The sequence below is a fragment of the Thalassophryne amazonica genome, chromosome 10, assembly GCF_902500255.1.
Source record: "Thalassophryne amazonica chromosome 10, fThaAma1.1, whole genome shotgun sequence".
Lineage (NCBI taxonomy): Eukaryota > Metazoa > Chordata > Actinopteri > Batrachoidiformes > Batrachoididae > Thalassophryne > Thalassophryne amazonica.
Genome location: NC_047112.1, coordinates 17,401,036 through 17,423,452, shown reverse-complemented (window position 1 = coordinate 17,423,452; position 22,417 = coordinate 17,401,036). Strand labels below are relative to the sequence as shown.

The 22,417-nt window shown below is 46.0% G+C and overlaps 1 protein-coding gene across 1 annotated transcript in view; it reads left to right on the top strand.

Moving 5' to 3' along the window:
* LOC117518379 (contactin-associated protein-like 4) overlaps positions 1–22,417 on the top strand; it is a 315,610-nt gene that overhangs the window by 251,475 nt on the left and 41,718 nt on the right. Inside the window, exons 18-20 of the mRNA XM_034179490.1 lie at positions 10,457–10,696; positions 15,253–15,477; positions 16,254–16,387. Coding sequence (XP_034035381.1) covers positions 10,457–10,696; positions 15,253–15,477; positions 16,254–16,387 — 599 coding nt within the window. The remainder of the gene's footprint in view (positions 1–10,456; positions 10,697–15,252; positions 15,478–16,253; positions 16,388–22,417) is intronic.

Genomic DNA, 22,417 nt, shown 5'->3' with positions numbered 1-22,417 from the left:
CAGCAATCAGAGAAAGTTGGAGCCAGATTGATGAAGAGTACTGTTTGTCACTCATTAAGTCCATGCCTCAGAGACTGCAAGCTGTTATAAAAGCCAGAGGTGGTGCAACAAAATACTAGTGATGTGTTGGAGCGTTCTTTTGTTTTTCATGATTCCATAATTTTTTCCTCAGAATTGAGTGATTCCATATTTTTTTCCCTCTGCTTGGTCTAAAAAGTAACCGTTACTGACTGCCACAATTTTTTTTCCTGATTTCTTATAGTGTTTCTTAAAGCCAGAAAGTTGCCATTTGAAATGACTTTAGTTTGTGTCATGTCTGTGATCTGCTTTTTTTCTACAAAATTAAACAACTAAATGAACATCCTCCGAGGCCGGTGATTCCATAATTTTTGCCAGGGGTTGTAGGTTGTGTTTAGAAAATTCATCCTCGTGTAGACTTTTCAGTAATTCCACTGTCATCTACAAATCTGCACTTCATCAGCTCACACTCTGCTTAAATGTCTGGAAGTCTGTAAAACCTGCGGCGGCTATTTGCGCAACCATGTTTAGGGGGATTAAAACACGTTCTCGCATGATGCATCTTTATCTGTCGGTAAATATTTTGGTCATCTGGAAGCTGAATCCAGCTGACAAATACTGATGAGGCGAGAGATGTGCAGAGATGGAGGTGAGCATCGATTGGTTGGGCGTGATGATAATCCTTTCTGAGGCATGTTGTTCTCCTTGTATATTGAAGGAGGACCAGGTGATATTTACCAACGATGCTGAGGGATTCCTACATTGAAAATGAAATGGGATGGAGTTATGAAATGGAATGCTTTGGGGAAATATGTTTGCATATGATAAACAAGTGATTTGACAGATCTGAGTCACCAGTTAATTCCTGTTTTGAGAATGGCCTCTTATCCACACTTGGAAGGAATATTTTGCATGCATACTCAACCACACATTCTTAAAATGATGCTTTTTAATAAAGTCATTAAAAGTGTAGATGTTGGGTGATATGAGAAGATGTTTTTTAGTTTAGTTGTTTATGTCGCAGTGTTTGTTTGTTAGTGCCTCAGAATTCTATTTGGATCATATTCCCATCTGTATAGTTGCCTCCTCCAAGAAGAATGTTTTTATTTGTTAGTTTATTGGATAGTTGGCGTTAGTACTCTAGAGCTAAGCAAGCCATTTTATAAAGCCTGGTGGGAAAATTAAGTCTGCCCTGGAATGGATAACATTAAATTTTTTTGGCAGGTCTTTACAAAAAGAGAAATAAGGGACATTTTAAATGGTGGTTTAAAGTTGGAAGCTGAGGGATGACCCCGAATGAGTTTTTAAGTTTGTTGGTTTGTGTCTTTATGTTGGTGCAGTGACTCGTGCCCATATTGTCTATGTCATGTGGAGTTGTTTCAGGAAGGACATCCAGCAATAAGCTTGTACCCAATCAACATGTGGATCCATATCAGACTCAGTGTGGCAACCACGAGCAAAAAGGGAGAGAGCCAAAGAAATTACTTACTTACTGCCAGAGAAGTCGGTCTCATACAGGCCCTGATGTCCATCAAGCCGATGCTTATCCTCAAATACTGCAGCATGAAGTAAGACAAGACTCTGTGGCTCTACCTGGATAGTCCATTGCAAGGTGCTTCCCCAGTGAAGGCTGGCACTCATTTGCAGATGAATGGACTGAGACAGTGTAGATGAAGTGTCTTGTCCAAGGAGAAACAGAGAGCCCAAACTACACACCTGGAAATGAACTCCAGTCTCTGCATTGGTAGTCCAACCTTTGTGGCCACATGCTCTTGCTATCATGCCCTAAGTGATGTTTTTTTTTTTGTCCCTCACTTCTTTTGCTTTCGTAGGTAGACTTAAGGAAACATGTCCCCCTTTGAGTGTGCCAGTTTGCACCTCATTGTCATAAATGAGAGTGTTTGAGGCACTTTTGATTGAGATACAATGCAAAATGTACACCAAATGGGCTTTTCAATATGAAATTCAAATGTCCACAAATCCACAATCCGCATCAGATCTGGATCAAACTTTGTCAGGTGATAGTGAGTTTCACTTTCAAATACGAGCATGATTGGGGCATGTTTGATTATGATATACATAAAATATACATTAAATGGAGTTTTCAGTGTTAAATTTAAATGTCCACAAAATCTGTAATCTGAATCAGATCTGGATCAAACTTTGTCAGTTGAGAAAGGATACCATCCTACATAATGCTGCCAAATATGAAAGAGATTCAATCTTTTTTGACAGCGTTATGAATTTTTGAATTATTCATTCAGTGTTAGATAGGGATTTTTCCAGTTTTCCAAGATTTTTCCTGACTTTGCCCTTTAACCCATGACTTTGACAATTGAATAATTTCTTGCCTATCAGGATATGAATCTTCAGTAAAAATGTAATAGCGATATATGAAAAATTGTGGGCTCCAGGCTGTTCACAAACAAACAAAGACAGACAAACTTCATTGACAGAGGTAATTATATAACAATTAGAGCCAGCCTGATATGGATTTTTTTTTTGTGTGGACCAAAACGATACCAACATACCTTATAATATATTAATTACTTATATTAATATATATTAATATATATAATATATAATATATATTAATTATTAATTACATTAATTACCTCCGCCAAGGAGGTTATGTTTTCGGTCGCGTTTGTTTGTTTGTCTGTTTGTCAGCAGGATAACTCAAACAGTTTTGAACGAATTTTGATGAAATTTTGTGGAGTGTGTTATGTGTCGGACGCAGCCCGGAGAACCGACCAGCGTTTGAAGGACCCAGTATGAAATAAGCAGAGCACGGTACAAAGGATAACAGAGTTTAATAAACATAACAGTGATGTGATAAATATAAAAGTGCGCGGTCTGGCGTGGTGGATTGCGGTGCGCTCCCAGCAGCGCTAACGGTCCGGAGCCAGAACCAGTTCGGACCCAAGGACCCCGCCGACACCCCCCAGGTGGCCGTGACAAACCGAGTCTGTGAATGAAGAAATCATCTTGTGAGTCCACACTCAACACACAGAGAGAACGCTCAAAGGTGTACAAACAGCAAACACTTCCTGGCTTATTTACTAATCAGCTTCCCACCCTGCAGGCATGGAACATCCTGTTCACAAACTCACTGCAGTGGAAGCTAATTAAAACGACTAACATAACAGCTCAATATAACAAGGTGTGAGGGACACCACATTTACTGACTGTATAAATGTTAGTCACAAAATCTAACGTACCTCAGGAAGTGTGCTGACGAGCGTGAGACCTCACCCCCTTGTTGGGAAAGTGTAGGAGCACGGACCCACAACAGGGGGCGCAAATGAACGGACAATGGATAAAGCCAAATACAACACTTTACTGTTGTGAAAATGCACAACAACAACCGATTACAATAGTGAATGAAGTCAAATACAAGATGTCATGTGGGCAGGCTCGAAGATAGGAGACATCGGTCCGAAGTCGAACCGGAACCACACGATTTCCTCCGCCACCGAACCCCGGGAATACTGGAGCCGCCAAGTCCCGAACTCCCAGGTGACCACTGCCTCCGCGTGTCGGATCTGGTACTGCTGGCGAGGAGCAAACACAGTTAGAAGTGGGTGCGTGTGCACCCAGCAACACGTATGGTGGGAAACCACCTCCACCTCTCGTCGAAAAAAGGAACAGAATGAATACTGTCCAACTCACACAAGTAACAGATATTCCTGTCAACAAACACAGTCAGCTGAGAATATTACCTCCTTAGTAGAGCGATATCTCGGCAATGAGGTGGAGATGCCGTCTTGCTGATATACCTCTGTAGATCTGGTGATTGATGACAGCTGTCGTCGGTGATAAGTGACAGCTGTCACCCTGGCTGCTCCTGTGAGGCGGCAGCGCCCTCTGGTGCCTGGAGCCCGCACTCCAGGCAGGGCGCCCTCTGGTGGTGGTGGGCCAGCAGTACCTCCTCTTCAGCGGCCCACACAACAGGACCCCCCCCTCAACGGGCGCCTCCTGGCGCCCGACCGGGCTTGTCCGGGTGGCGGCGGTAGAAGTCGGCCAGGAGGGCCAGGTCCAGGATGAAGCTCTTCTTCACCCAGGAGCGTTCTTCGGGGCCGTACCCCTCCCAGTCCACCAAATACTGGAAGCCCCGGCCCATCCGTCGGACATCCAAAAGCCGGCGCACTGTCCAAGCCGGCTCGCCATCGATGATCCGGGCAGGAGGTGGTGTCGGACCCAGAGTGCAGAGGGGTGAGGTGTGATGCGGTTTAATCCTGGACACGTGGAACACGGGATGGATCCGCAGTGAGGCCGGAAGCTGAAGCCTCACTGCGGCGGGACTGATGACCTTGAGAATCTTAAATGGACCTATGTACCGTTCCTGTAATTTTGGGGAGGCCACTTGCAGTGGAATGTCCTTGGTTGACAACCACACTTCCTGCCCAGGACGATATGTAGGAGCTGGGGTCCGCCGCCGGTCTGCATGGGCCTTTGTCCTCATCCGGGCCCTCAGCAAAGCAGAACGGGCGGCACGCCACACCCGACGGCACTTCCGCAGGTGGGCCTGGACCGAGGGCACACCGACCTCTCCCTCAACCACCGGGAACAACGGGGGCTGATACCCCAGACACACCTCAAAAGGGGAGAGGCCAGTGGCGGACGACACTTGGCTGTTGTGGGCATACTCAATCCAGGCCAGATGGGTACTCCAGGCCGCCGGGTGCGCGGCTGTCATGCAACGCAGGGTCTGCTCCATCTCTTGATTGGCCCGTTCTGCTTGCCCGTTGGTCTGGGGATGATACCCGGATGAGAGACTGACCGTGGCCCCCAGTTCCCGGCAGAAGCTCCTCCAGACGTGCGAGGAGAACTGGGGACCGCGATCGGAGACAATGTCTGTTGGAATCCCATGCAGCCGGGCGACGTGGTGGACCAGGAGGTCCGCTGTCTCCTGGGCTGTTGGGAGCTTCGGGAGGGCCACGAAGTGGGCCGCCTTGGAGAATCGGTCCACTATCGTGAGAATGGTGGTGTTGCCCTGGGACGGCGGGAGGCCCGTGACAAAATCCAGGCCGATGTGGGACCAGGGGCGATGAGGCACGGGCAGCGGCTGTAACAATCCCGAAGCCTTGTGATGGTCGGCCTTGCCCCTGGCGCAGGTGGTACAGGCCTGGATATACTCCCGGACGTCGGCCTCTAGGGACGCCCTCCAGAAGCGCTGCTGGACAACTGCCACGGTTCTTCGCACCCCTGGATGACAAGAGAGCTTAGAGCCATGACAGAAGTCCAGGACTGCAGCCCTAGCTTCTGGTGGGACGTAAAGTCTATTCTTCGGTCCAGTTCCGGGGTCCGGGCTTCGTGCCAGGGCCTCCCGGACGGTTCTCTCTACGTCCCAGGTGAGGGTGGCCACGATAGTGGACTCTGGGATGATGGGTTCCGGTGGATCCGACAATTCCGTTTTGACTTCGTCTTCATGTACCCAGGACAAAGCATCCGACCTCTGGTTTTTGGTCCCGGGACGGTAGGTGAAACGGCCGAAGAACAGTGACCAGCGGGCTTGCCTGGGATTCAGCCGCTTGGCGGTCCTGATATACTCCAGGTTCCGGTGGTCAGTGAAAACCGTGAATGGCACGGACGTTCCCTCCAACAGATGTCTCCACTCTTCTAGAGCCTCTTTCACCGCAAGGAGTTCTCGATTGCCGACGTCATAGTTCCGTTCGGCTGGGGTTAACCTGCGGGAAAAATAGGCACACGGGTGAAGGACCTTATCGGTCTTCCCACTCTGGGACAGCACAGCTCCTATCCCTGAGTCCGAGGCGTCCACTTCAACCACTAACTGGCGGCTAGGATCGGGCTGCACCAGAACGGGTGCAGACGAGAAGCGCCGTTTCAACTCCTTGAACGCGGCATCGCAACGATCCGACCAGGTGAAGGGGACTTTTGGTGAGGTCAGGGCTGTCAGGGGGCTAACTACCTGACTGTAGCCCTTAATGAACCTCCTGTAGAAATTACCAAAGCCGAGGAACTGTTGCAGCTTCCTACGGCTTGTGGGTTGGGGCCAGTCTCTCACCGCCGCAACCTTGGCCGGATCAGGAGCGACGGAGTTGGAGGAGATGATAAATCCCAGGAAGGACAAAGATGTGCGGTGGAACTCACACTTCTCGCCCTTCACAAACAGCCTGTTCTCCAACAACCGCTGCAGGACCTGACGTACATGTCGGACATGGGTCTCAGGATCTGGAGAAAAGATGAGTATATCGTGTAGATACACGAAGACGAATCGGTGCAGGAAGTCCCGCAAGACATCATTAACCAAAGCTTGGAACGTCGCGGGGGCGTTTGTAAGACCGAACGGCATGACCAGGTACTCAAAGTGACCTAAGGGGGTGTTAAATGCCGTCTTCCACTCGTCTCCCTTCCGGATCCGAACCAGGTGATACGCATTTCTAAGATCCAGTTTGGTGAATATTCGGGCTCCATGCAGGGGCGTGAACACCGAATCCAACAGGGGCAACGGGTATCGATTACGAACCGTGATTTCGTTCAGTCCCCTGTAATCAATGCATGGACGAAGTCCGCCATCTTTTTTACCCACAAAAAAGAAACCTGCACCCATTGGGGAGGTGGAATTCCAGATCAACCCGGCGGCTAAAGAGTCCCGGATGTAGGTCTCCATTGATTCGCGCTCAGGCCGTGAGAGGTTGTACAGCCTGCTGGACGGGAACTCACCGCCTGGAACCAAATCAATGGCACAATCGTACGGACGGTGGGGGGGAAGGGTGAGCGCCAGATCCTTGCTGAACACATCCACAAGGTCGTGGTACTCCACCGGCACCGTCCCTAGATTGGGTGGGACTCTGACCTCCTCCTTAGCCTGGCAACCGGGAGGAACCGAGGAACCTAAACATACCCGATGGCAGGTCTCGCTCCACTGAACCACTACCCCGGACGGCCAATCGATCCGGGGATTGTGTTTTAACATCCAAGGGAACCCTAAAATCACACGGGAGGTAGTTGGAGTCACAAAAAACTCAATCTCCTCCCGGTGATTTCCTGACACCACCAGAGTTACTGGTGGTGTCCTGTGTGTGATTGGAGGGAGGAGGGAGCCATCTAGTGCCTGTACCTGCACAGGCGAGGTAAGAGCCACCAGAGGGAGCCCTATCTCCCTGGCCCATCTGCTGTCTAACAGATTCCCTTCAGAGCCCGTGTCCACCAGTGCTGGGGCCTTCACGGTTAAATCCTCATAAAGGATTGTAACTGGGAGTCGTGTGGCAATGTGGGTGTGTCCCACGTGAATGTCTCGGCCCACCCCAGTTTCTAGGGGCGGGCGTTGGCGTTTAACCGCTCGGGGCAGTCTCTTACCTGATGCTCTATCGAGCCACAAACAAAACACGCTCCGCGGGCCAGCCTCCTCTGTCTATCTGGTGCCCTAAATGTGGCCCTGCTCGTGTCCATAGCTTCGTCAGCAGGGGGAGCTGTCACCACATGGAGCGCAGGGGCCGTGGAGCGTGGGGAGGGCGGAACGCGGTCGGAACCGGAAAGGAGAGGAACGACGCGTGCCCGGCCATGCCCTTCGTCTCGTTCCCGACGGCGTTCTTCTAACCGATTGTCTAATCGTATGACGAGATCGATAAGCCCATCTAAATCCCGCGGTTCGTCCTTAGCCACCAGGTGCTCCTTTAGAACCAGTGACGGTCCGTTTACAAAGGCGGCGCGGAGGGCAGTGCTATTCCAGCCGGACCTTGCAGCCGCGATGCGGAAGTCGACTGCATAGGCAGCTGCACTCCGGCGCCCCTGTCTCATTGACAGCAGCACGGCTGAAGCGGTCTCACCTCTATTTGGGTGATTGAACACTGTTCTGAACTCCCTCACAAACCCATCATACACCTGAAGGAGCCGTGAATTCTGCTCCCAGAGCGCTGTAGCCCAAGTGCGTGCCTCACCACGAAGCAAATTTATGACATAAGCTACTTTACTAGCATCAGTCACGTACATAACGGGACGTTGTGCAAAGACGAGCGAACACTGCATAAGGAAATCAGCGCACATCTCCACACAACCGTCGTATGGCTCTGGCGGGCTTATGTATGCTTCCGGGGATGGTGGGAGGGGTCGTTGAACGACCTGTGGAATGTCACTGTTACGCACAGGGTCGACAGGAGGGAGAGCCGCAGCACCGCCCTGAGGGCGCGCTTCCACCTGTGCGGCGAGAGCCTCCACCCTGCGGTTAAGGAGGACGTTCTGCTCGGTCATTAAATCCATCCGAGCCGTGAAAGCGGTGAGGATTCGCTGCAACTCACCGATCATTCCTCCTGCGGACGCCTGTGCGCCCTGTTCTTCCATTGGCCGTTCAACAGCCGGTTGACGCCCCTCGGGATCCATGACATTGGCCGAGATATCCTGTTGGGAAAGTGTAGGAGCACGGACCCACAACAGGGGGCGCAAATGAACGGACAATGGATAAAGCCAAATACTTACTGTTGTGAAAATGCACAACAACAACCGATTACAATAGTGAATGAAGTCAAATACAAGATGTCATGTGGGCAGGCTTGAAGATAGGAGACATTGGTCCGAAGTCGAACCGGAACCACACGATTTCCTCCGCCACCGAACTCCGGGAATACTGGAGCCGCCAAGTCCCGAACTCCCAGGTGACCACTGCCTCCGCGTGTTGGATCTGGTACTGCTGGCGAGGAGCAAACACAGTTAGAAGTGGGTGCGTGTGCACCCAGCAACACGTATGGTGGGAAACCACCTCCACCTCTCGTCGAAAAAAGGAACAGAATGAATACTGTAACTCACACAAGTAACAGATATTCCTGTCAACAAACACAGTCAGCTGAGAATATTACCTCCTTAGTAGAGCGATATCTCGGCAATGAGGTGGAGATGCCGTCTTGCTGATATACCTCTGTAGATCTGGTGATTGATGACAGCTGTCGTCGGTGATAAGTGACAGCTGTCACCCCGGCTGCTCCTGTGAGGCGGCAGCGCCCTCTGGTGCCTGGAGCCCGCACTCCAGGCAGGGCGCCCTCTGGTGGTGGTGGGCCAGCAGTACCTCCTCTTCAGCGGCCCACACAACACCCCTCCTCTTTGACGAGCCGCAGGTGATCAGGGTGAGGTCCTGATATCTCAGCCACACAGCCACTCAATCCCAAATGCGCACCACCTGGAAGGAAAACCAAAAGACAGAAACAGAGGACAAACAAAAGCCAGCCAGGCACGCCAGCCACAACAGAGTGATTGGAAATGACAAGAGGAACAAGTGATTAAATTTTAGTGGTGATCCGGATCATGATCTGGATCCCAATGCTAACGCGTTAGCATGTCTATGGCATTTTCAATGTTAAAAGTTAGCATTAAGCAGTTGGAGCTGTCATCACGTTCGGGTGCATTTGTTTTCAAATTGTAATATTTCTTAAATTTATTTTTGTTGAAATTTTGTGGAGTGGTTGGAAATGACAAGAGGAACAAGTGATTAAATTTTAGTGGTGATCCGGATCACGATCCGGATCCCGATGCTAACGCATTAGCATGTCTATGGCATTTTCAATGTTAAAAGTTAGCATTAAGACACATTAATATTACACAATAATATTGTTAGACTTTTTTAGGTTCAATGATTCCACGGCGTGTAGATGTTATGGCGTCAGTGACCCCATGGCCTTGGCGGAGGTTTGCACTCTCTGAGTGCTTCTAGTTTAAGTCTGTCTCTGTTTGCTTTGCTCCCTCAGTCAGTGGTGGTGCTTCTCCGGAATCAGTCGTTGGCCTTTTAGCACCAATTGCACTGATTGCTGATTTCTTTGAGAGTTTCTTTGAGAGTTATGAATCTCTACATTCCAGCTTTTGTCTGTAAAACACTGATCAGAATATAGAAGTGCATGTATTTCAAGCACTCAAAGCATTCTATATCTGCTTATTGAGAGAATAATTTCACACTTTGTGCACTTACTATATGGTCTGTTTTATAACTCGTTTTGCAGAACAGTGCAGTGATTTAGCAGTATATGAAAACCTTCTATGCCTGTACATTTGACAGGACAATAACAAATAATACTGGCTATTATGCAACATTTTTTTAAAAGCTGTCATTTTAGAATTCAAAGAAAAGTAATTTCCTCAGATTTGCTCTGAACAGTTTGAGGTTGCACAGCAGAACATTAATTGTTGGGTGAAAGGAGGATGACATTTATGTGCTTGCATTTTAAGGAAAAGCAATCATTTACTCTTCCAGATGGCTCGGCAGCCTCACAGTTAGCAAATCAGCAGCCAGCACATCGCCACACTGTGTCACAATCAGTGTGCCCTGCAGGCCAGATGTGGCCATTTTTTGGTGCAGTAGCAACATGGCTTTTCAATTACAGTCTGCCGCTGCATAAAGAAAAGATCAATTATAGACTTACGGTGCATGAGAGCTGGCACTGCCATATTATGTTGTGTCAATTTGTTTTTTATTTATTTATTTTTTTTGTAGGAGGCACAGCATCCAGGCAGAAGGGCTTTCTGGGTTGCATCCGTTCCCTGCAGCTGAACGGCATCACTCAGGATCTGGAAGAGAGAGCAAAGATCACCCCTGGGGTGCGACCTGGATGCCCGGGCCACTGTAGCAGCTACGGCTCGCTCTGCCAGAATCAGGGCATCTGTGCAGAGAGAGCGAATGGCTTCTCCTGTGACTGCAGCCTGTCCGCATACACTGGAGCGTTTTGTCATGAAGGTACAGTCACTCAAATACACACAGCGGGCTTCGTGTCATTACATACTGAGGACTGGGTTGCAACCCCCCCCCCATTACATTAACTTCCACTTAATCCATGAGGAAAACCAGCAAGGAAAACACTATGAGAGACGAATCATACACAAATGTGTTTAGGTGAAGTAGATGCCATTTTCTTACATTTTCCATTTCTAATGGCTGCAGCATTTCTGAATCAGCTGTTAACTGACTGTAAGTGTTAAAAATGCTCTGCAGGGTTATTTATTATTACTTTTTATATGCTGAAGTTTGCATTTAAAAACAAACTGTCCAACTAATAACTACTATTGCTGGTATCCTCTATTTTTCTGTCCTTAGTCAAGTTGAAGTGATTTTTTTGAAAGCACAATTTAACGGGAAACATTTAAAAACAAGAGTAACAAGAGATTTCTGATGTCCACTGATTCGGATGCGGATAACCTCCAAAAATCAGTGGAGTCTTCCATCCCCTAATATCTATCTCTAGTGGAAATTTGGTGAGAATCCGTGTGGTAGTTTTGACATATAATCCTTCAAAGCGTATACAAAGTGAATGCTGATCCAGAATCTGGATTCGGCTCCATATCCCCTCCAAAATTTATTGGAGTCTTCCATGGCCTAATATCTATCTGCGTTGAAAATTTGGTGAGAATCCGTGAAGCAGTTTTGATGTAATCCTTCAAAGGCTATATAAAGTGAATCTTGATAGAGAATCTGGATCCGGCTCTGGATCTGGATCAACTCCAAAATTCAGTGGAGTCTTCCATGACCTAATATCTATCTGCGGTACAAATGTGGGGAGAATCTGTGAAGTAGTTTTGAAGAAATCCTTCAAAGCCTATATAAAGGGAAATCTTAATCCAGAATCTGTATCTGGATCCGGATCACCACTAAAATTCAGTGGAGTCTTTATGCCCTAATATCTATCTGTGGTGAAAATTTCGTCAAAATCCGTTCAGCAGTTTTGATGTAATCCTGCTAATAAACAGCCAGACAGACAAATAAATAAACGTGAATGATTTTATTACATCCTTGGTTGGACGTAAAAATATTTGTTTAAAAAAAATCATCATCTGCCTAATCTGATTGACTCTTATTTGGCTCAACACCTGCCTGTCCACCAAATGTCAATGAATTCAGCTTATCTTTTTGACCTATTCTGCTCTACAAAAAAGGTAGAAAACAAACAGAGGTGATGACAAAACCTCTTAACTACTAACTCCTAAATGGAGTGCATATAACACATACACCATGTCGTACATACCGTCTCCGCCATCATGACCAAAACATAAAAGGCCTCAATTACTAAGATCCCATATGCTCAGTTGTGTGGACTTTGAAAACTTTTGTGTGTTGTGGTGGAGAAACTTTTATGGTTAATTTACTCAGAATAATTGTGCAAATCACAGCGGGTGGTAATGTGACAGATAGCAGTATGTAAATGAGGATGTTGCATGTGTTAATGACTGTAACAACAAAAGGAAATTCAATGAGCCACTTGTAGCTATGCACACAAGAAAACAAGTACACTGAAAATGTCATTTAATGAACATTTACCAAATCAAAAATGAATGTATCTTGAGAATGGTTCAGGTAATGATCTTCAACTGCATGTTCCCACGACAGCACAGTCATTCCAGTGTTATTCTCTTCAATGTCACATAATCTAAAGAGATGTGATATAGAATGAGAATACTTTGTGTTATATGTAGGTGGCCGTGGCTGCTAAAGAAATGTTAAAGATGGTTACTGAGTGAAAATAAAGAAATACATACCCAAACAGCTGAAGGGGAATGATTCTGAATCAAATTGGTACATGTCTGCAGTGGCTGCACAACACGGGCTCAGTTAGTACCAAGGTTTCAAGCATACTAAATTACAGATGCAATTTCAGACCATGAAATTATTTTAAGCCTTGACTAATCATGCTGCATGCGCAAACCTCACCTAATTCCAAGTTCAACCCCCTAAATATTGTGCATTCTGGTGGACACACCCCAGATTGTACATCTATATGCTAGAATGCAAAATGGGCAATGTGTGCTCTTTTGCACATTGGATAGATGCTATCCTCAGTGTGCACTAGTAATAAATCAGCATGCATTTTGCGGGTGTTTGTGCACATTGTTTGCACATGAATGCTCTTTGTAAATCAGGCCCCAAATGAGAGAATTTAATTTGGAAGGACATTCATCCTTCTTGTGTAGATCCACGGAGCTATTGAATCAGTGTTTTTGCAAAAAACAAGCTAAGTAACACCACAAGACCTTTTTTTGCTTTATGCAACTTGATCTTTATGCAGTATTCTATTGCAAATGCCAGAGTTTCCAGTTTCTTCTTTTCAGTTTGCTGCTTCAGTGTCAGAACTCCAGCACAGTGGTCTACATAAACATATTTATATAGCACCTGAACAGAACCTTGTCATGTGATTGGTGGCTTGTATTTCACACAGCATTGATTATTTGTCCCATTGTATAGAAAAATAGTCCACTGTGTGATTGACATCATTTTCATGCAATTTGTTTCCAGTTCTCCAGTACCTTTTTGTAATTAATGCGTATATGATGTGAGGAATCTAGCATGTGGACCTTGCCTTGACAGTGATCTATTTATGTAGGTGTCATATATAACAAATAATGATTGTTTTCCATTCATGCACTGGTAAGTATTTTTGCTGGAGTTGAAAGATGGAATATTCCATTCAGCGAAGCTGCACTGCACTTATAAACCGCCATTATTTGTATGTGCTATTTACATTAGCAGAACAATTTAGTCAAGGCTAGAGAGAATTTTCTTTTTTACCGTGGTATTAAATCCTATAATTCACAAGTGCATTTCTTCATCTCTTCTGCCTCCCTGGGCTATTGTTTGTTCATCTTTGCCTCCCTGCTACTTTCTATTTCCATTTGACAAGACTCAAGAAAAACACAGTACTAAACCATCAGAAACCTGCCATAATTTGCTGTTGTGTCCAAATCTCAGTTTGCCTTTTGCTTCAGTTAAACAGCTCTGATCTTGTATATACAGAACATAGTTTCTGGAAAGATCCAATGCATCTAAAATTTTCAGATCTGATGTTTCACAGATTGGTGCAAAGCAAATTAAATATTCGGTTTTATGTTGCTCAGACAGAGCAGGCAGTTAAGTAGCAATTAGCAAAGTGTAACAAATAATTAAACAGTGTAGATTCTGTGAGAGGGATGATGCACTTGTTTCTTAAACCCACATATGGGACAAGGATATCAACTTAATCTTTAAAGCCCTGTTGTCACTTGCATGGATATACGAGGGCTGTCAATAAAGTAACAGTCCTTTTTATTTTTTTCAAAAACTATATGGATTTCATTCATATGTTTTTACGTCAGACATGCTTGAACCCTCGTGCGCATGCGTGACTTTTTCCACGCCTGTCGGTGACGTCATTCGCCTGTGAGCACTCCTTGTGGGAGGAGTCGTCCAGCCCCTCGTCGGAATTCCTTTGTCTGAGAAGTTGCTGAGAGACTGGCGCGTTGTTTGATCAAAATTTTTTCTAAACCTGTGAGACACATCGAAGTGGACACGGTTCGAAAAATTAAGCTGGTTTTCAGTGAAAATTTTAATGGCTGATGAGAGATTTTGAGGTGATTCTGTCGCTTTAAGGACTTTTCACGGTGCGAGACGTCGCTCAGCGCTCTCAGGCAGCGTCATCAGCCTGTTCAAGCTGAAAACCTCCACATTTCAGGCTCTATTTTTCGAACCGTGTCCACTTCGATGTGTCTCACAGGTTTAGAAAAAATTTTGATCAAACAACGCTCCAGTCTCTCAGCAACTTCTCAGACAAAGGAATTCCGACGAGGGGTGGACGACTCCTCCCACAAGGAGTGCTCACAGGCGAATGACATCACCGACAGGCGTGGAAAAACTCACGCATGCGCACGAGGGTTCAAGCATGTCTGACGTAAAAACATATGAATGAAATCCATATAGTTTTTGAAAAAAATAAAAAGGACCGTTGCTTTATTGACAAACCTCGTACATCTCAGAATGTCACTGTCTAAAATGTTGACCGACCGATGTGTGAAGATGAAGGTTGCCCACGAAAGCAATCTAGGATGTGGTTTTTGATGCATAACTCCCTGGATTTGTGCCATGTGATGTGTGTCATCTAACTTTACCACAACGTTGGTGATTGTGGAAAATCTCGGTGATATCATAGCATGTACAACAACATTACAGGCTCCACGGAAATGCAAGGGATGACCAAAGTATGTTATGTGTCATATTTTCAGCCACAGGTAAAACAAGACCACAGCACAGTGACAGAATATCCCAGTTCATCACAGACACCCTCCTGCATTCTCTAAGGTTTTCCAAGGCATGGACAAGGTTTCAAACAATGACCTTCTGGCATGCATATCTGTAAAAGTGTCAACTGGGTTTAACAGTTTGTCAAACAGATGCAGTAAAATGCAATAAAGGTGAAGCCCACAGCTGTAGTCGAAACAACTTCACCAGTTTGCTCCAACACTAATGTCCACCAATTACTTCTTAACTTCCAGAGGTCTCAGCCACTTTTACACCAGCAACATCCATCACGTACATCATCAAGGAGTCTCCTGAGCTGAGCAGAAACAGCAGTGCCCCCTCTCCTTCCGCCATCTCTGATACCACACTGAGAGGCGAGAACATTTCCCTGAGCTTCAGGACCAATCGGATACCCGCTCTGTTGCTTTATGTCAGCTCCTTCTACAGAGAGTACCTGGCAGTGCTCATCAACAAACATGGTGAGGAGGCTTTTATTTCATCTGTCTTTTGTTTTGACAAGATTGGGCAAACTACCTCGCCTCTCATTTCGTCCTTCCTGCAGTTGCCTCATTTCAAATGCAGCGTTTCTGTCCTCTATCTTCAGCCTGTCATCCTCTTCTGCCATCCTCTTCCTCGCAGTCAGGCTAATTGTTACGCACTGTGACAGGTTCAAAGCAAATGTTTGGAGCAGTTACTATTAATGGATAAATCCTTTTTACAGTGGGTGGTCTTACTTCCCTATTTTTATCACTTGCTTGGCTCTGCATAGCTCCAGTTTACAGGGAGCAATTCCAGTACTGTTAGCATGATCGGATTTGCCATTATTCATTGTCAGAAAGCTGCAAAGCTGCTGAAACACACATCTTTTATTAAGGTTCCAACTGGAGCTTCCCTTTGTAATGGTGACATCATCAATTATCAACCACAATGGAGCATAGAAAGAAAGCTGGAAATGTCATCATTAACAGGCTTATCTCTGCAAACTCTTAAATGCCCCATCTTGCAATTCTTTAAAAAAGCATGTTAAAGTGCTTTGGTACGTTGTGCCTTTTTAATTTCGGGAATGGCTGCATTATACTGTAGCATGCAATAATTCCCAGTGTTGCCAGGGATAATAATATGTTTGGAATTGTAGCATGAGCCCCTCCTCACAGTCTTTATAAAAGTCTGCACTTTTCAATGAATAACATGCATTTTTATAGATTATAGACTTCCCTTATATAAGACTGTCTTGTGTTTATTTGTGTTTGTAAAGATGAGCTTGAAGTGCGGTACAAGTTGCACAGTGGGAGGGACACGGAGGTGTCGGTGAGCAATGTAAGGAACGTGGCTGATGGACAACGGCACACGGTCATCATCAGGAGACTGGCAGACACCATCCATGTTCAGGTACAAATGTATGTCGTGCATTCACACACTTTTTCTCATGTGCACGCACAAGTCGGCGTTCTCTCCTCATGCGAGCTTCTTCTGTAATAGATTTGGTTGCTGATATGAGCCCTTGATGTTGCGCGCAATCAGTGACAGTAACCTTCCTTCTGGGTATGTGATGTTTGTGGAAATGGTGGGAGTTGAGTGCAGGGCAGGGGCGACTGTGTGCATGTGTACTTACCGCCAGAGTTTTCTGCCCGAGCACCGGCATGGTGTCTACTTCTAGTTAGTATCGAGCTCTAATTGTTGTATGGCTTGGGGGGCCTGGCTGCCTTTTTGTTTCTGTCTTTTGGTTTTCCTTCCAGGTGGCTTGCATTTGGGACTGAGTGGCTGTGTTGCTGAGGTTATCAGGACCTCACCCTGATCACCTGCGGCTCGTCAGGACTCACAGCTGAGGTGCATCTATATGGATTGGAACATGGTGGCATTTAAGACTGGAGTATACAGTGTGTATTTGCCAGAGACTCGACCTTGTGACCAGACGGGTGAGATCGTCGTCTCGGGAGCCATCTCATCATCAGTGGATGCAGAGAACGTCCAGGGTTTGATGCACGGTCTGTGAAAGAGGAGGGGGTGAGGTCTCACGCTCGTCAGCACACTTCCTGAGGTACGTTAGATTTTGTGACTAACATTTATACAGTCAGTAAATGTGGTGTCCCTCACACCTTTATTATATTGAGCTGTATGTTAGTCATGTATCGGCTTCCACTGCAGTGGAGTTTTGTGAACTGGATGTTCCATGCCTGCAGGTTGGGAAGCTGATTAGTAATCAAGCCAGGAAGTGTTTGCTGTTTGTACACCTTTAAGTGTTCTCTCTGTGTGTAGAGTGTGGACTCACATAATGGTTCCTTCTTTCACAGACTCGGTTTGTTGCGGCCACCTGGGGGGTGTCAGCGGGGTCCTTGGGTCCGAACAGCTTCTGGCTCCGGACCATTAGCGCTGCTGGGAGCGCACCACGCCAGACCGCACTTTCTTTTGTTATTTTTTGTATCACTGTTATGTATTAAATTCAGTTAGCCTTTGTACCGTGCTCTGCTTATTTCATACTGGGTCCTTCAAACGCTGGTCGGTTCTCCGAGCTGTGTCCGACACATAACACTAATCCTGTATATCATTTCACTGTGCTGTCACAAGAATTGAATAAGTTTTGTTGGATGGTCATCTGTTCCAGAAATATAACCCCAAATCAGAAAACCTTGGGACAGGATGGAAAATGGGCAATGACACAACCCCAAGCCATGACAGACCCTGGCATTTGGACTTGTTGATAACAGTCTAGACCAGTGGTGTCCAAAGTATTCCAGAAAGGGCCTGCTGGAGTCAATGGCTGCAAGGAAAACCCGTACTCTCTCGGCCCTTTCTGGAATACTTTGGACACCACTGGTCAAGACACTACCCGTTTGTCTTTGGTCTATAGCACAACTGCATGGATTTTTGATCTGCAATGTTGCTTTTGACAGCAATACACGTTTCCACTGTGTGATGTGTAGTTGTTCAACCCAGATGCCTACAAACCCATAGAAACCAACAGCGCTTCTGGAAGAGGTCAACATGTGTTCCCCTCCTTGACCAAGTAAAATTTCAAGTGCCATTTGTGAGTGTAACTACATACTGTAATCTTTTCTAAAGGTTTCCCAAAGTAATCTCTTGCCCATGTAGTTATATCAGCTATTGATGAATGATGACTGTTGATGCAGTGCGGTCAGAGGGATCAGCGATCACAGTTGTTCCAGCTTAGTCTTGTACGCTTTATGCAATGAAATTCCTCCAGATTCTTTAAATCACAATGTAGAGGGAGAAATATGTGAATTCCTTGCTATGTTTCTTTGAGGAACACTGTTTTTAAACATTTCAAATTTTTTCTCACAAACAAGGTCATTTGTCCATCTTTCCTTCTCAAAGACGCAGCCTCTTGACAACCTGTTGACATCATTTGTTTGAAATAACATTATTATTCATTTATTCTTTTTGACCTCATTACTAGCTCTAAACTGCCCTCTGTCCCAACTATTTTTTTTAATTTGCTGCAGGCTTTAAATCTTTATCTTTATTTATTTGACAGGGATCCCCCAGCAGTATAGCTACTGCTAATTTTCAACTCCCGTCCCTATGCAGGAAATGCAGGAATAGAATAGAATAGCTGTTTATTGTCATTGTAAAACTGGGCATACAGTGAAATTAGAGAAAGCATCTCCCCTTCAGTACAAGAATAAGACACTTCTAGAATAAAATAAATAAAATAGAATAGAATCTTTTGCTAGAGGGTAGGAGGCAGGAGAGACCCTGGCCCGGGTGCAACTGATCTGAGCAGATTTTCTGTGCTCTGCTGAGACCACGGGAGGTGGCAGTGTCTTCCAGGGAGGGCAGGGGCAGCCGATGATTTTCTGGGGTGCTTTGTTTACTTGCTGTAACGCTCGTCTGTCCCCAGCAGTGCAGCTTGCAAACCACACCATGATGCAGTACAAGATGCTTCGATTGTGGTTTGGTAGAACAGGCCAGCCTCCAGGTGACACTTCCTCAGCAGTCTTAAAAAGTGTAGCCACCACTGATCTTTTTTGACCACTGCCAACGTGTTGGTGGACCATGTTATAGAATATAGAATAGAGCCTCTTTTGTCATTACACATATATACATACAACAAAACTTGTCCTCTGCATTTAACCCATCCTAATTACAGTTAGACACAGTCCAACCACTAGGAGCAGTGGGCAGCCACAGTCCGGCACCCGGGGACCAACTCCAAATGTCGATGCTGCCTTGGTCAGGGGCAGAGAAAGGAGCAGATCCTAAATAACCATGTTTTTGATTGTCAGAGGAAACCGGAGAACCAGAGGAAACCCACGCAGACATGGACAGAACATGCAAACTCCACACAGAAAGGCCAAGAATCAATCCCATAACCTTCTTGGTGTGAGGCATCAGTGCTAACCACTAAGCCACTGTGCCTTTAGGTTGTTGGAAAGGTGCACCACCAGGAACCTGAAAGAGGAGACCCTCTCCACATAGGAGCAGCTGATCTGATGTGGGGTGTGGTTTCCTCCCTCCCTCATGAAGTCTGTGACCATCTCCTTGGTTTTGATGGTGTTCAGCATGAGGTTGTTTGTGGAACAACTTGACTCGAGCCTCTGGACCCCTGTATGCTGTTTTATCTCCCCCAGTGATCAGGCCTACCACTGTTGTGTCATCAGCAAATTTGACAATGATGTTTGAGTGGGAGGGGACCCAGTCATATGTTAGGGCATACAGGAAGGGGCTCGGCACACAGCCCTGGGGAGAGCCTGTGCTAAGTGTCACGGTGGAGAAACAGAGGGGTCCTAATTTTACTGTTTGTGGATGCTGTCAGGAAGTCCTTTATCCAGTCACAGGTAAAGGGGGACAGTCCAGGTCAGTCAACGTTTTGACTAAGAGGTCCGGCAGGAGGGTATTAAAAGCCAAGCTATATTCCACAAAAAGCATCCTGACGTAGGTTCCAAGTTTCTCCAGGTGGCTCAGGATGGTGTGCAGGGCAGTGGTGATCAATCAATCAATCAATTTTATTTATATTGCGCCAAATCACAACAAACAGTTGCCCCAAGGCGCTTTATATTGTAAGGCAAGGCCATACAATAATTACGTAAAAACCCCAACAGTCAAAACGACCCCCTGTGAGCAAGCACTTGGCGACAGTGGGACAGTGGTGATGACATCACCAGACTTGAGGTACTGGAGGACCAGACGCTTGAAGCACTTCATAACTTCAGAAGTTAGTGCAACCGGCCTGAAGTCATTAAAGGCCCCTTCACGCATAGTGCGAAGTTTGGTTGAATACGGTGAAACAGCATGAAATGGTTCGAGTTAGTGCACCACGAAACAACGCACAGACGGGCAGGCGTGCACGATCCTGGTGCGAGGATTCATGCACGCAATGGTGTCTCTTGAGCAGGAACACAGCGCGAGGTGCACCACATTGCGCCGCTGGTGTGGAATAAATAAAAATAAAAACCAGCTGGTACTTGTGGAACCACATCGCACCGCTGCTGTGGAATAAAAAAAAAAACAAAACGTACCACCCACGGGATTCATACCTGCACTTTACTGATTGCCTACCCGAAACTTTATGCTGGGAAAATGCCTTAAATCAACAAAGAGATGGATGTATTTAAAAAAAAAAAACCATAGACCATAAAACAACACAGCATTTTATACTGAATCCCTCTTATCAAGGGGCAATACAAATATGATGTGTTCCTCTGTAGATGACCCATGGTCACAGACATACAGTCATGAAATAACATGAATGAGAAGCAGTTCACTCTTCTCATGTCCACATCTGCTGGCGCATGTCCAGTCGAACCGCGTGTGTGTCCTGCCCGACACGTGTGTCCTGGCCAACATGTGTGTCTTGTGGACAGCACGCCAGAACTGACACCGCGTCATGTGGAACAGAGCTCACATGGGTGACGTGAAAGTCAGATTGCCCGCTGTGTGTTATGATCTGACTGTCTGTTTCAGCCTGGGGGCAGCCTATCAGTGGGGTGTAGCGAGGGCGCGCGCACGCTGCAGCCCACAGCATATATCGCCACAGCCATATACGTTTTTATTTATGTCCACGTGATGACATCAAACAGACACGCGTGTCACAGTGGGCAGTTGTTAGTCCATGTCTGTCCAAACAAATTACTTGTTGTTCAGCTGGGATGTCCAGAATGACAGATCTACACAGCCACTTAAGTGGGCAGATACTCCTCCTGTCAGTTCAGTGCACACACCAAAGCCACACTCATGGGGCACAGACAAATTTCACTGCCAGCACGACATTGATTGTCTGCAGACATTCGTCATACCAAGAGTGAGAATGGCCACACATTTTCTAAGTGTCAAATGAGCAGTGCTAGATGTTTGTGCATGTCACCTGGAATTTGGCTAACACTTGCTGCAAGAGGGCTCGATGGGCTCGCACATGCAGTGCACACTCTGTCTTTCAGCCGCTGGTGTGTGCAAATAGTTGTAGTAACAGGTATGCGAGGCGTTCGAGGCAGGGACGATTTTACATGTGTTGCACACAATTCCTGCTTCGTGCGCACTTCGACCAAACTTCGCACTATGTGTGAAGGGGCCCTAAGACAGGTTATGACTGACTTCTTGGGGATGGGAATGATCATGACCGCTTTTAGCCAGGCTGGAACAGTAACCAATTCCAGGGAGGTGTTGAAGATCCTTGTCAGGACCCCTGACAGCTGGTCTGCACAGGCCTTTAGCACCTTTCCCATCTAGTCCTGCTGCATTGCGTGGGTTTACAGCCTTCAGTGTTCTCCTCACCTGATGTTCCAAGATTGTAGATCGTGTAGAACAGATTGAGTTCCTCTTGTAATATATTAACAAACTAAATGAATATGAGCACACAAAACATGAAATATCTTGGATTTATAGTGAGTAAATGCAGAAACACTGTGGACTTTTTTTTAATTTGCTTTTTCCTTATTGTCCCATCTTTTTCTGATTTGGGGTTGTAACTGTGATAAATGATATAATTGCCATTTTACATTTATATTTTAGACCTTTTCCAAAAGCAATACACTATTAATTTTTAAGAATGTTCAGACACTAGAATTGGGGTGATATGTCTGGGAGAAACTAGTGGAAGAAGGTCAAATGTCAGTTGTGAAAAGACGGCAAAGGATCACTTAATTTTACTTTTACAGCACGAAATCACATCATTCATCTCAAGGAGCTATGCTACAGTAAACCCACCCTATGAGAGAACACATTAGCAACAGTGTTCAAGAAAGGAAAAAAAAATCCCTTAACATTTTTGAAGAGAAGGATCATAGGAGACGTGACATTAAACAGAAGATTGAACAGTGTGAAGAAGGACATTTTTTTTCTGTGAAACTTTCCATATCTTTGGTGTCTCTGGCTTGTGTCTTGAGATGATCAGTAGTCACAGATGTCGAGTTGATCAGTGATTCATACAAGTCCAAATCTCCATGCCGGTAACCAAAATATCGC